General features: G+C 40.9%; 1 protein-coding gene across 4 annotated transcripts in view; it reads left to right on the top strand.

Annotated features, from left to right (window-relative positions):
- The window catches only part of Isha (Insulator su(Hw) mRNA adaptor), a 118230-nt gene that overhangs the window by 59148 nt on the left and 44446 nt on the right, over positions 1-14636 (top strand). For 3 of the 4 annotated variants that reach the window (XM_076199917.1, XM_076199918.1, XM_076199919.1), the window contains one exon: positions 8531-8671. The exons of the other annotated variant lie outside the window; for it this stretch is intronic. In XM_076199917.1, coding sequence (XP_076056032.1) covers positions 8531-8671 — 141 coding nt within the window. The remainder of the gene's footprint in view (positions 1-8530; positions 8672-14636) is intronic. 4 annotated transcript variants of the gene reach the window in all.

Consider the following 14636-nt stretch of genomic DNA (forward strand, 5'->3'; position numbering starts at 1 on the left):
CATGATGACATGACACATCCCTGATGTTCCTACCTTTACCTCAAACCACTCGCTCATTTACCAGTTCTAACACAGGCTGTACTCTTGAAAAAATTGTTGACTGCCCTAGACAGCTTTCCCCATCCCATATAATTGCAAAACCTCCCACAGTGCCTTCCTTGCCCTGTCATAAGCCTTTTCCAAATCTATAAAGGCCCAAAAAAACATCCTTACCGTATGTTAAAGCTTACCTATCTCTCATACCACAAAAATCGGGTCCATGCAACCCCTGCCTCTCTTAAACTCTTACTGTTCCTCTCCTTATCCTCTCAATTAAATGCCTCCCCAATGCCTTCCCAACTACACTCAACAAACTGATCCCTCAGAAACTACAACACTCACATTTTTCCCCTTTTCCGTTGTAAAGTGTAACTCCTCCAGTCCTCAGGCACTCTACCCTCCCTCACCAGTTCAGTATTACTGTACCTCTCTTCTTTAGACACTCCACATGACACCCATCTAACCCAGGTGCCTTACCTGTTCTCATAATTTTCAAAACTACTTGTACCTCATCTTTTCTTATTTCTCCATTTTCCTCTCCCATCATCATTTTCAGCACCTTTGTGACCATCAATACCATCCTCCATATTTAATAGCTCCCAAAAATATTCTATCCATCTTCTCCTTATGGCCTCCTCTTCTATTAACCACTTCCATATGGTGACGCCTACGTAGGCGGCATGAGGAGCAAGTGGGTACTTGATGATGCCGACGTCGGTATCTTGATTATATTTATTGTAGTCGTACCTACGTAATTTCCATTCTCTCTAAACTGGCTTCATCAATTTTCTATGGTTATCAAAATACATGGGTGAAAGAGAGCGAACGATTGAGGACTGACTTTATTTTTTATAATGCGATTATTATGACGCAACATCACACGTCGGGCAGCTAATGCTACCAGATGTGCGATGTGCCCCGGAGTGAAGAGGTTAATTAACATCTGTCCATCTGCTCCTTTTATAATTGACTTGCCTCCCCTATCTCTCCAACTTCCTTTCAAAATATCTTTTTATTACTTTCAAAATTTTCTGTCATACTCTTCCCCATTTTATATGTTCTTTTATTTTTCCTCCCTTTATCTTATGTTTCGCTTCTTTTTGCTTTATGGCTCTCATGTGTTTCTTTCATCCTATGCAACCAGTTGGAAAGCTCACTTCTCTCTTTAACCTTAACTTCATCCCACCATTCACTACCCTTCTATTCCTTCCAATCCTCTTTGTTCCATATACCAGCTTTGCACACCTTGTCACTCCCTCATTGATCCCCCCAATTTATCATCCACTCTTACCTCTACTTTATCCTTCACCACCCACACTTCTTTCAGTGTCTCCATGTGCTTCTGTTCCTTTTACTTCTCATTTAAACAGTTTACTACTCCGCACCTCTCTGTCTTCTGCCCTTTTCATCTTTCTCCACCTATCCTCCACTCTCAATTTACCTTCCATAATTTTTTTTATCTGGTATTCCCCCACTCTCTCCCTTAACCACTTCACGCTGGGCCAAAATCTTGTGGGCAGCATTAGCTGCCAGATGTATGATGTTGTCATAATACTCGCATTATAAAAAATAAAGTCACGGCTGTATCAATCGTTCTCTCTCTCACCCGTGAATATTGATAACCTTAGAAAATATGATGAAGCCAGTTTACAGAGTATAGGGGTCACGCAGGTACAACTACAATAAATATAATCAAGATGCCGACATCGGCACCCTCGCGTACCCACTTGCTCCTCATGACGCCTATGTAGGCGTCACCATATGGAAGGGGTTAAGAACAAGGACATCCAGAATTCTTCGTACTCCTTTCCTGGATACCATTTTTTAGTCCATTAATGCCTTATTAACCACACTTCCATACACCACCCTCTCCCATGTGAGTTTGTGCTTGACTTTTTTCCTAAACACTGTGTTTGCTATCATCAACTAAGTACATCACCAGTAACCACAAACCTCTCACCCACTCAATCTTTTTTATCATCCCCAACTGTAGCATTGAGCTCTTCCAAAAACATTACATTGACATTCCTCCCAAAACTCTAAGCACTCGTTTAAATCTATCCAAAAAAGCTTCTCTTTCCTTTACACTTCCCACTACCAGGCCCATATGCATTTACGAAGACCCACATCTCCCTTACCAGTTTGACCTTCATCCACATTAACCTCTTTCATATGATGACATCTTTGTAGGTGTCATAAGGTTTAAGTGGGTATATAAGGATGCCAGCACCCTGATGTTTATTTTGTTGTAGCCGAGTGACCTCCAAATTCTGTGAACTGGCTTGATCTTATTTTCTGTGTTTATTATCAAAGTTTAAAGAAAACAAGTAAATCAGTAATGACTTTTTATCTCATAACGTGGGTATTGTGATGCATCATCATACATCAGGCATCTGACACTTTGTGTGAGAATTTGACTCGTATTGAAGAGGTTAACTTTGGAGAAACATTCTTCCACTCTACCACACACTTGCACATATCCTCATTCACAATTAAAGCTACCCCTTCCCTCCCTTGTCCTCTTCTAACTCTTGCCACCCTCCCCACTAAACTCCCTTTCAATGTACTTAATGACAACATATTCATCTTCCACCTCTCAAACATACTGCCAGTCTCTTCCCTTTTATTCTCATCCATATCACACTCATGCACATTAAGACTTAAATCCTAGGGTTCTGGTTGGAAAATTCCTCTCAAACCCTCTTATGCCTTGATTTCTTGTTGGAATGTACCCCTTATGGTTATAGAGAGCAGGATGCCTAGTCCCATCACTCCATTCAGTTTTAGCCACCTTTAATGTCCCAAGTGGGAAAACTCAGTGACAATATTCTTTCTTCTACATACCATGGTGGACAGAGGCAAAAATGGGAATACATAATCAAAGACAGTGTTAAGAGGGGAGGGGGCTGACCGTGTTTGTTGGGACAGTTGCAATGCAGTAAAGTAGCATTTTTCTATGAGTACATATTTGGTTGTATATGGATGATGTTGTGATTGCATGAGGAGGAATGGGCGGGGGGGGGTAGTATGTGTGAGTAAATTTTGACGCAGCCCGAAGGGATTTCTCCCCGTCCTCTCCTTATATGCAAGGGGGGACGGAGAGGGGGGGTCGCCGATTAAATGAAGCGGCCTTGCTGTGGATGTGCTGTGTCTTGCGACACTGCTTCTGACCCAGGGCGGTGGGCAGGGTGCAGGGATGACCCGTCATCCAGGAGGTGCTCAGATGAGAGGGAGGGTGGGAGGGGTGTGGAGTGTATTTAGGGATGAAATGGGTGGGAGTGTTTTTATGCCTTTCCCTTTTTGGCTACCTCCCTTGAAAGGGGGAAAAAGCCTTGGTATATGTATGTACATATTTCCTCTAGCACAGACAAAATGATGTATGGCTCTGGTCCATAGGGGTGCTCCAAATAGTCCTTAAAGTATTAGCTGCATGTTACTGAGCTAATATATATGTACATGTACATATATATATATGTATGTGTGTGTATATATATATATATATATATATATATATATATATATATAATTTAGCTGTTAGTGCTTGTATGATGTAATGAGATGGGTGAATAGAGTTCAGGGCAGTAACATAGAACTGTGTATCATTTACTATGGGGAAGATTTTTATTCCTGTTTGCTGGTGTTCTATTGGGGTGTTTTGGTGCATCCTGTTATTGTTCTCATTGCTTTGTTTTGTAAGTGTGTGGAACTGCACAGGTGGCACAATTGAATACATGCTGGTTACATATTTTCTTAGTTGTGAGCTTGAATTCTGTGCTGCTCTGATTCCTAGCCCAAACAGTCCAAGCACATAGAGCAAAGATGACAACTTTGGATGTAGCTCTGTACCTCCTTTTGTAGGCTCCTCACTTTCACCTTTCTAATGGAAGGGCTTGGCTGAGTAGGTTAGGATGTCGTTACTTGCAATGAAGGTCAAGGGGATGATAGTTCAATCCCTGTCACCGGTGATGTTGAATCAAGGGCATAGTTCATTCATTTTTATGCTATAAAGTCCTTAATAAGGTGTGGAAGGCAGAGGTGGATGGAGTGAACTTGAAGGGATGACCAAAGATGAGATAGGATGGAGTGAAATGGGCTTTGAGCAAGAGGGGAATGTCTGATGAGCAAGGGAGAAGGCTTGAGATAGGGGTGAGTGGAGAATGGCTGTTTATAGGTGATACTATGATGCAAGGTGGAGAGGGGACAGGGGATGTAGGGGGGGTAGTATGGAATGGTTATGTGTGAATTATATTTTGAGGCATCCTGAAGTGATTTCTTCCCATCATCTCTATTTTCCACATGAGGGGATGGGGGGGGGGGCGGTCACTGATACTCAGCAAGTGATATGGCCTTGCTGTGGATGTACTTTGTCTTGCTGGATTGTTTCTGACCCTGGGCAGTGGGCAGGATAGGGGTGATCCTTCATCCACTAGGAGCTAAGATGAGGGAGGAAAGGGTGATGGATGGGAGTGGAATGGGTGGAAGTGGGCATGTGGCTTTTGACTTGGCTACTTTCCTTATTAGGAGGATAAAGCCCTTGATATATAGATAGATAAAAGGGCAGGTGGGTAATGGAAAGGAAAATGGAAGGGTTGCTTTTGAATAACTGGATAGGGCATATTTTGGATGGCTCTCCAAAACTTTTTCCTCCATGGTTGATAAATGAATTACTGGGGAGTGCAATGGTGAATGTTCCTTTGTTTTGTTCTGTACTGTTTGATACTTGAATAACTGCTGCTTCAAGACAGTTCCTCCATATCCTGCCAATTTCACGTATAATTAAATTGGGTTTATTCCAGCCCATTAGGTGGTTGGTGTTATCCCGGTGTGTTACACAAGCATGAATTATTGTATTGTTTCAAACATCATTGCGATGGTCATCAATGTATCTTTTTAGGTCTTGTGATGAAATATTTTAGACACCAGCTTTGATATTATTTTCTTCCTTTTTCTATTTCACTTTTATAAATTCTTTTAATGCCCTACTGATTTAGCATACCACTTCATTGTTGCAAGCCTCTGATACTTGTTGAGTGATATTTGTGATAAATTTGCTGGTGTGCTGATTTACTTTTTCCGAACTCCATTACTCTACATTTCTTAATTTGGAGGTCTACTTTTCACTTCTGATTCCATTTCCAAATCTTGTTTAGGTCTCTCTGTAGTGATTCACAATCAGTTTCAGTTTTCACTCTCCTCAACAATTTAGCATCGTTTGCAAAGAAGCTCATGTAACGTTCCACTCCTTCATCCATGTCATTCACATAAATAGCGAACATTATTGGAGTCAATACTGATCCCTGTGGAACTCCACTAATCACCTCCCAACCTGAACACTTTTCTCTGAGCACTACTCTCATTGTTCTACCATGCAGGAAATCCTCCATCCTGTTTAGTAGATTACATTGTATCCCTCCTATGTTTTCCAGTTTTTTAATAATTTTTTGTGTTACTTTGTTGAAGGCTTTTTTGCAAGTCTAGGAAAGCACAATCAGCCCATCCATCCCTTTCTTGTATTGTATCTATTAGTCTTGAGTAGAAACATTAAATTTGTAGCACATGATCTTCCCTGTCTGAATCCAAACTGTCTCTAGTTTATTATATTGTTTCCTTCCTCATCTACTTACTAACTCAACGTTCACTCCTATATTAGGCACTCACTTCCTTGCTCAACAGACATTCATCTTGCATTGAAAGCCTCATCCCACATTCTTGGTCTTCCCTTCCAAACATTTCTACATTTCACCCCGCCCGTCTTTTCTTTGCTCGCTCATTCCACTTTCCCAAACCATTTTCAGCATGATTTGACCAACCCTATCTGCCAGCTCTGTTTCCGTCTCAATTCTCAGCATCACCATATTTCTGTCTTGTCCATCCTAATATCCTCCACCATGCTACTTAAACATTTCATCTCCAACATATTTAGGCATGGACTTTGGACATCAGTAGGGAAATTTAATCATATTCCATAAACAGTACTTGAAAACCACTCAACCAAAGTGTAGTTCCAACACTCGGGAAAATATAGACACTTTACAAACTATATTATACAAAAAGCATTGGGAATATTAATTGGATGCATAAAAAACATTCTTATAGAACTCTTACATTGAAACCAAATTCCAAATCAGAACATTACATGAAAATGATAGTTACATAGTTCCATGCAAGGGCCCTCAACCCAACTCTCCCATGTCATTACACCAGACAGACAACAAAATGAATGAATGAATGAATAAAAAAAAAATGCATACATATTACTGAAAAACCTACATGTGCTACACAATACATCCACATAAAAATGAATTCATGCTCGGATCACTAAACAAACTCTAGAATTCCAATCACCAAACCTGTTACTCCATTGAACCCCCAAGACATCAGCCCCACGGCAAAATCCCTTTCAAAAGAAGCAAGAACCACACTAACCTGCATACATTTAGGTCAGTACTAGCACAGAATTGGCCTGACCATAGAAACAAACTGCCCCAGATGCAGTCATCACACAAATGACACCAAACATTTCATCTTCCAATATCCAACCCAAACCATACACCCGTCATCCAGGAGGTGCTAAGATAAGAGGGAGGGTGGAGGGGAGTGGAATGTATTTAGGGATGGAATGGGTGGGAATGGTTTTATATCTTTTTGGCTACCTCCCTTGTAAGGGGGAAAAAGCCTTGGTAATGTATGTATGTAACCATACAGACAACAACACAATTTTGGCTAATCCATTGGTTGTTGGTGGCTACTCGTAACAGGGAGACATGGGTTGTCTGCAAAAGAGTGGGAGCAATAGATTGACAAATGATTGACTAATCTATCTATATACCAAGGGCTTTTTCCACCTTATAAGGGAGGTAGCCAAGTCAAAAGGCATGTGTCCATTCTCACCCATTACCCAAATTTTAGGGTTCTGGTTGGAAATCGCCCAGACCCTCAAAGAGCAGGATACCTAGTCTCATCACTCTGTCCTTAACCCCTTCCATACGGTGCCGCACATGTAGGCGTCATGGGGAGCGAGTGTATTCGCGAGGCTGCCATATCGGCGTCTTGATTATATTTATTGTAGTCGCCCCTCCATAATGACATTCTTTCTAATTCTTTTGTAATTGCATTTTCTATGGTTATCAAAATTCACGAGTGAAGAGAGAACGATCGATATAAGCGGTGACTATATTTTATGATGCGAGTATTATTACGACACGTCGTACGGCTGGCATTGGCTGCTGCCACCGAGATCTAAGTCCATGACGCCTACGTGTGCGGCACCGTATGGAAGGGGTTAATACCAGTTCATTATAATGCTCTTCATTCCATTTAGACTTTTACTTGGTCATTCTACTCTTAAAATTCAGCTTCATGCAATTGTCACAAAATTATGAATACTGGGTGCACTATAATGGCACCAGTTCCTCATCTACACTCGCATAAATCACTCACAGCATATCACATGAGAATGATAGGCACAGCTCTATGCAAGAGCCTTCAGATTCATACTTCACATATCACACACTTCACACACAGCCCACCAAAGGCAACATAACAACTCCAACAGTATTTTGCTCAAATACTTACAATAACCTATCCCCAATATTCCACAATACATATACATCTATAACCAATACGAGGGATGTTCAATAAGTGAAGCCCCTCACCCATTTCCCATAGCAATAGAGCAACGAAACTTGGCACATTCATTAGTCTATCTCTACATAGGAACCACTCAGAGTTACACATTTCTTCCATCGTTTGATGCAGCTCTGGAGACCGTTTTTGTAGAACACCCCAGTTTGGTCTTCCAACCACGACGTGACTTCAGAAATCAAGGCTGCATCATCTAGGAAACGCTTTCCTTTCAAAAACCATTTCATGGCTGGGAAAAGGTGAAAGTCAGAGGGTGCAAGGTCAGGAGAGTAGGGGGGATGGGGGAGAATTTCATAGCCACACGCCCGTGCTTCTGATCTGGCGACATGCGAGTTGTGGACCGGAGCGTTGTCCTGCAGGAGGAGGACACCTTTGCTGATCTTACGCCGCCTTTTGATTTTGATAGTTTCTCTTAATTTCCTCAAAAGTGAAGCATAATAGGCTCATGTAATTGTGGTACCCTTTGCCAGGAAATATGTTATCACTACTCCATCCTGGTCCCAGAGGACTGTGAGCATGACCTTGCCAGCGGAGGGCTGCACCCTTGCCTTCTTTGGAGGTGGTGAATCTAAGTGCTTCCACTGCATTGACTGGGCTTTGGTCTCTGGATCCTAGTGATGGACCCAGGTTTCATCCTGTGTAATCAGTCTTTTGAAAAACTTTGACTCATCTTCTTTGCACATCTCCAAATTCATCCTCGAGCACACGATGCGTTCTTGCTTCTGGAAAGGTGTGAGCAACCTGGGGATCCATCTGGCAGACACCTTATGCATATACAAATGATCATGAATGACTGTTTCTACAGAATCTGTACTAATCTTGACCTCTTGGGCTATTTGGCGAATAGTAATGCGTCGATCTTCCAAAATGGCAGCCTCAACTTGATGGACAGGTGCCTCATCAATGGCAGAATGGGGGAGACCAGGTCTGAGAGCTGTTTCAACAGAGTTCCGGCCATGTTTGAATTCACGATGCCAGCGTTTACAAGGTCATAGTATGGGGCATCAATACCATAAGTTTCTTTCGTTTAATCAAGTCTCCCGTGGTGTGCGTCCTTTCAAATACAAAAACCGGATCACAGCTTGGCATTCAACAGGCTCCATTTCACACCTGACTCAGTTCAAACACCTGTAAATATAAAACCACAATTAGTTCTAAGCTCTTATTTTCCACATAACCCACAGAGATATAAATCACTGCACATGCAAAATTTCAGCTAGATTGGACAACTGGAAGGGGGTAAGGGGCATTACTTATTGAACGCCCCTTGTATATATTTAGATCACAAAACAAACATTCCACAATCAACTGCCAGTTCTACACTTCACACAACCCCTTGATGTAACTCCAGCAAAGAATCAATCCTAAGAATAGTGAAACTTGTTGGATGGTCAGCATTCAGGTCATCAGCTCACATTGGAAGAGTATCAACACAGCACTAGCCACCAGTTTCTTCATGTGCAAACACTACACAGATCATCATATACTATACTCTCCTATTCAATCTTATCAGAAGACAACACCAAATATTACAAAGTTATATATAAGGTGAACCTTTGGTTGTAGCCACTTTTGTTGGGATGTGGATCTGGGGCAACAGATAGATTCACCTCTACAGCCACTCTTCTATTCATCCCCACATCAACCCCACATCAATTCCACTTCCTCATACCTCTCACCCTTCACACACATTGAAATTCCCTCCATTATTCCTTGTACATTTTTACTTATGCCCACATTCACTTGTGACTTTCTTCTCTTACAGTACCAAACTCGGTCACCAACTGCTTCAGTCTTTCCTATGAATCAATAACAAATAAAGTGTCCTCCATAAATAACTAGTTCATATCTCTTGTCCTTACAGTCTCCCCAACTCTGTATTTCAACCTGCCACTCTTGTATGTACTTCATCACACCATCCATAAACAAGCTGAACAGTCATGATGACTTCACTCCATTCCATGTATTTATAACATGCTCCACAAAGCTTGTCAACCTTATTTACCTTTGAAAACCTAAGAATCATTCTCACTTTTTGCTCTGTACTTCTCAACATATTTCTCATACCACAAATACTTGATCTACACATCTTCCTCTCCTAAATCCACAGTTCTTCCCCAAATCACTCCCTCTGTTCCCCTCCTAATCATCTCGATCAGCATATATTCACTTACCAACCACACTCAACAGACCAATCTCTCTCAAACTACTACGTTCATACTTGCCTCTTTTTTCCTTCCCATACAGAAGACACAGAACAATTTAAACTTCACTGTCCTATATTGACCCCTTCCAGAAAGCACCAACTCTTGATTTTTCCAAAAAGCAACATAAAATCTCATTCCAGGACTTGTAGGCAGAATCTGAGGATGTAGTCAGTTTCCTGGGTCCACAGGTCAATCAGTCTGTGGCCCCTGTTATCTCGTGCAGAGGACCTGCAGCCCTCGGACCTGAGAAGATGTGGTGTTGTCTAGGGATTGTTTGTGTTGGGCATTGTTATTCTGTGTTGGTACCATTTCAATGCTGGATGTCTTGAACGCAAGCATTTCAATGTAATTCATACCAGATGTGGGAATTTTTTTTCTGTGGGACTTGAGTCTTGGGGGTGGTGGTGGAGTATTGAGGTCGGTGATCTGACTTGAAGGCCTTATTTAGTGGCCTAGGTGTGTGTGTTTTGTGTGGCACAGTTGGTAGGTTATGTATGTTTGAATAGTATACCGCTGGTGTAGTTTTTTGTTGCAATCTATTTGTGGTGCATTGAGAATAATAACAAGATGCACCAAAACCACCCTAATGGAACACCTGTTCAAAGAAACCCAAAACTGCTCATTTGATATAAAATATGTGGACATCATTTTATGGAAAAGTCGTGAACCCCATTCATCCATCACATTACATCACACAAACGCAACCAACTGAATGAGAAAAAAATAGCAGCATATTGCTCAAAGATATACAACAATCTATCACTTTAACATGATAGATCCTCATAAAAACACTTCACATTGATTACAAAAACATGTTCTTCAAGACAGACAGACCACCAAACTCACTATTCCGACAAACCCCTCTATCATCACCTCCACAAAACCTCCCCAAAAGAGTAAGAACCACACAAAGTGCATTTGCTCCCAGGATCCCCCCATCCAGCAGAAAGACAGTACCAGCACAGAAGAGGGCTGGCCATAATATCAAACTGCCCCAGATGCACCCATCACACAGGGAACACTGAACACCTCATCTCACACTGCCCCATACAAAACACCTCACCACCTCCCATTCTCATACAGTGGAAAGTGAGAAACACCTGGTAGGGTAAAGCCCTGTTGGTTGCAGCAAGCCACTTGTTTTGGGGGGGGGGGGCAGACGGGAACTATTACAACAGGCCTACAGCAGGTCTTGGGAATCAAACTCATGACCCCATGCTCATGAATTCAAGACAGTATCCACTGGGGTACTCTGTGAATGTGTTTCTGTGTGGATGTTTTGTATGGGGTGGCAGATTGTGGAAGATGTTGAGTTGCTGGTGTAGTACCCACCATTCCGCCCCCACCCCACATTCTGTTGGTGCTTGTGAGGTGTATTGCGAGAGATGTGTGTTGTTAAAGGTTGTGGTATAGAAATGTTTCTGTCACTTTCATGTGATTATTATTGGGAGGATTTTGGTTTCTGTATATACCCTCAAGGTGTGGTGTTGGTGCATCCTGAATTTACCCTTGGTGTGCCATTCTGGAATGTTTGTAAGTTGTTTGTGCTTGATTTGCCGAGTGTTGGGAACCTTGCCGTGGAGGCATATTCTAAGGAGGTTCGTGTGAATTGTTTATAGGTGGTTATTAGAGTTTCTTTTTGTTTTTCAAAGTATCTGCAAGAAATGTTTTTAGGTGTGCTTTCCTATTGATTTTTGTTGTTAGGTCCTTGACATATGGGTTGACTGTCATATAAGTATCAAATATTAGGATTATTTTTTGGGCTCATTTCTAAAGGAAGGGTAGGTAGTTTTATTTTACTATGTTTTTTTTTATTTTTATTTTTTATTTATTTATTATTATTCATTGATTCACTCATTCATTCATTCATGTATGGTAGTATGGGGTAAGTAGTGTTGCCTTTGATGTCTGTGGTGAAGCTTTCATTCTGCTAATTTGGTCCATTGTTCCAAGTTGTTCAAGTAGGCTTGTGTTGTTTGTTGCTCTTTTGTATTTACTGTACTGGGTAATTATTGTAAAGTCCTCTACATATGAGAAAACATTGGTGTTTAGTCCTGGTCCAAGAGTTGGTAGATCAGTCATGAAGAGGTTGAACAGTAATGGTGAAAGTATTGCACCTTGTGAGACTAAATTATCTTTGTATCTTAAATATGGTTGTTTTGTCTCTGCATTGTCTTCCTGCTCTAAAGTTGGTTGACCACTTCTTGTCATTGTTGTGGGTATCTGTCTTGTGATCTTTTTGGACAGTATGTGTCTGTGGTGGACCTTGTCAGATGCCTCGTTTATATCAATAGCAACAATAACTATTCTGTCTGGTGGGGGTTTCATATTAAATTCTTCCAGTACTTGTGTGATGTTTGTGAGCAGAGTGTTGGTAGAGTGGCCCACTTTGAAACTATGTTTGTTGGGGGGGGGGGAGATTGGTATTTCTGTTTTGATTCTTGCAGCCAACCTTTCATCAGCTTGGATATTATGGATAGTAATGATATTGGTCTGTATGATGTTGGGTCCTTTGGGAGTTTGTTTTGTTCCAAGATTGGTATTACGTGAGCTCTTTTCCAGATGTTTGTGATGTTGTTTAGCCAGGAATAGTTGAAGATATCAGTTAAGACTCTTGACCCAGGTGTTTGAGGTGGATGTTTGAGGTCTTGTCTGGACCATCCACTTTGGAGTTTTTTAGTCTTTATTGCTTCTTCCGAGTGTTTACTATGGAAAAAGATGTGCTTACTTTGTCAGGTTTGATTTTGCACGTTCCTTTGATGATTCATTTTCCTGTTTTTTGGTGTAGAGGGCTTGAAACTGATGGGAAAAGTGATTGTGTATATTACATTGTTGCTTAGGTGATAGTATTTCAATTTGGGTTGCTCTAACTGCTCTGCAGGTTGGGGATGTTCAGTTTTTAGTTTTTAATGGTTCTCCCTATTTTTCTGTTGTTAGGCTTTCCAACTGTTTTGTCTGTTAGTTTTTCCCATTTTTTTCAGTTTGTTATTGATTTGTTTTGTTATGTTACTGTTTAGTTGCTTAAACTTTTTTTTTGTTATTGTTCTGTGAGATTGTTTCTTTATCAAGTTGTTCCTTTTTTCTTTAATGAAGCTATCAATATGCTTTTTGGTAGTACATGTTGGTTGTGGATTGCAGCTTCTCTCCCAATTCTGTGGTGATCTTAATCAGGAGGTGATTGGATGATATGTCTATGGTTTCCCATGTGGCTTGGATTTGTATGGAGGGTGAACACATTGTTATGTCAGGTGATGTTGGTTGTAGATTGTGTTGGAGAGGTTGTGTGGTGGTGGTGTTGATGGGGTTGGTTATGTTTAGGTTGGGTAGTTGCTCAAGAATTTTGTGTCCACTGGTCTGCTGTTTGTGTAACAAACCAGTTTGGGTGGTGTGCATTCAGACCAATATGTAGTTCGTTATTGACATAATTGGAGGTACATAAATGTTTGTGATGCTGTAGGTTGTTTACTTTATTTGTGTTTGGATTGTGGTTAATTCAGTGATGGTGTCTGTGATTGTCTAATTTTGTGTGTTTTGTTGGAGAAGGGTATGCTGTTATGTACTTATGTTATGAGTCCACCTATGTGTCTTGTGTTGTCTTCTCTTACTGTGTAATTGGTGAATTGGTGGTGTCAGTTTTGTTTTTTTGTATGAATGCAATATGTATGTGTTATTTGTATAAGAAAAGTGTTTTAAGTTGTGTGTGTTCAGTTAGTGAGTCCACTTATGTTTATAGTATGTTTAGGGTGTGTTTATGTTTTGGTGTGTTTATGGGTGTGAAGGTTCTCTTGTTGGTTACAGCACCATTTTTTTTTTTTGTGTATTGTTTTGTGTTTGTAAGTGTTGTGCATTTTAAACGAAACCAATTGTGGCATGTGTGCCCATAGTTAATGTGTTAAATGCAGGTGGGGCAAGTGTAGGGTCCTAGGTTGGTTTCTATATCACCAGCTAATAGGAGAAATGGGAGGTACTAGTATAAAGAAATAGGAATATTTGAGAGAGAGGGTGTAGGGAGTAATGACTGAGTGTGTGAAAAGCTACTCTGGTCCAGTCTGGAGACCTGGTGCAGGCTACACCTCCTTTGGGAGGTGGGGATATGTGTCTGTTTGTAGCTTTCTTGGACAGTTTCTGTGAGTATGATCCTTGCTTAGGGGGGCATCACAAATCTAATAAACAACAAAATAGAAAAACTGATGAGGGCAAAATGTGGAGTTGTAAGAAGCAGTTGATGCAACTTAGGGTTAAATACCATCACCAAAACAGCAATGTGACATCAACAAGCATTTTTCCAAAACAAGCTACAAGCTCACAATGCCAGAAAATAGAAAGACCATTAAGGAAATATGGAAATTCAACCAAACACTGAAGCCTCCACCCATTTGTCAGTAAAGACATAGAAAGGGGAACATACAGAAATTTAAAAACTTCCAAGCCCAGACAAGATCTCAAGTATCCACCTCAAACACCTTGGCCAAACAGCCATAAGAACCGAAATTCACAACTATTGGTTTTACAAAAAAAATTCAAACGTCTGAAAAAGAGCTCACATAATCCCTATTTTGAAAACAAACTCCCTGAAAGTCCTTCATCACACAAACTAATCTATTATCTACAATATCCAAACTAATGGAAAGGTTGGTAGCAGCAAGAATCAAATCAGAAATACCTACCTACCTCAACCAAACATGGATTCAGTAAAAGCCACTCCACCAGCACATTGCTCACAATCATCACACAAGCACTAGAGGG

This window comes from Oratosquilla oratoria, chromosome 16, assembly GCF_046742065.1.
Source record: "Oratosquilla oratoria isolate Oo_2021 chromosome 16, ASM4674206v1, whole genome shotgun sequence".
Taxonomy (NCBI): Eukaryota; Metazoa; Arthropoda; class Malacostraca; order Stomatopoda; family Squillidae; genus Oratosquilla; species Oratosquilla oratoria.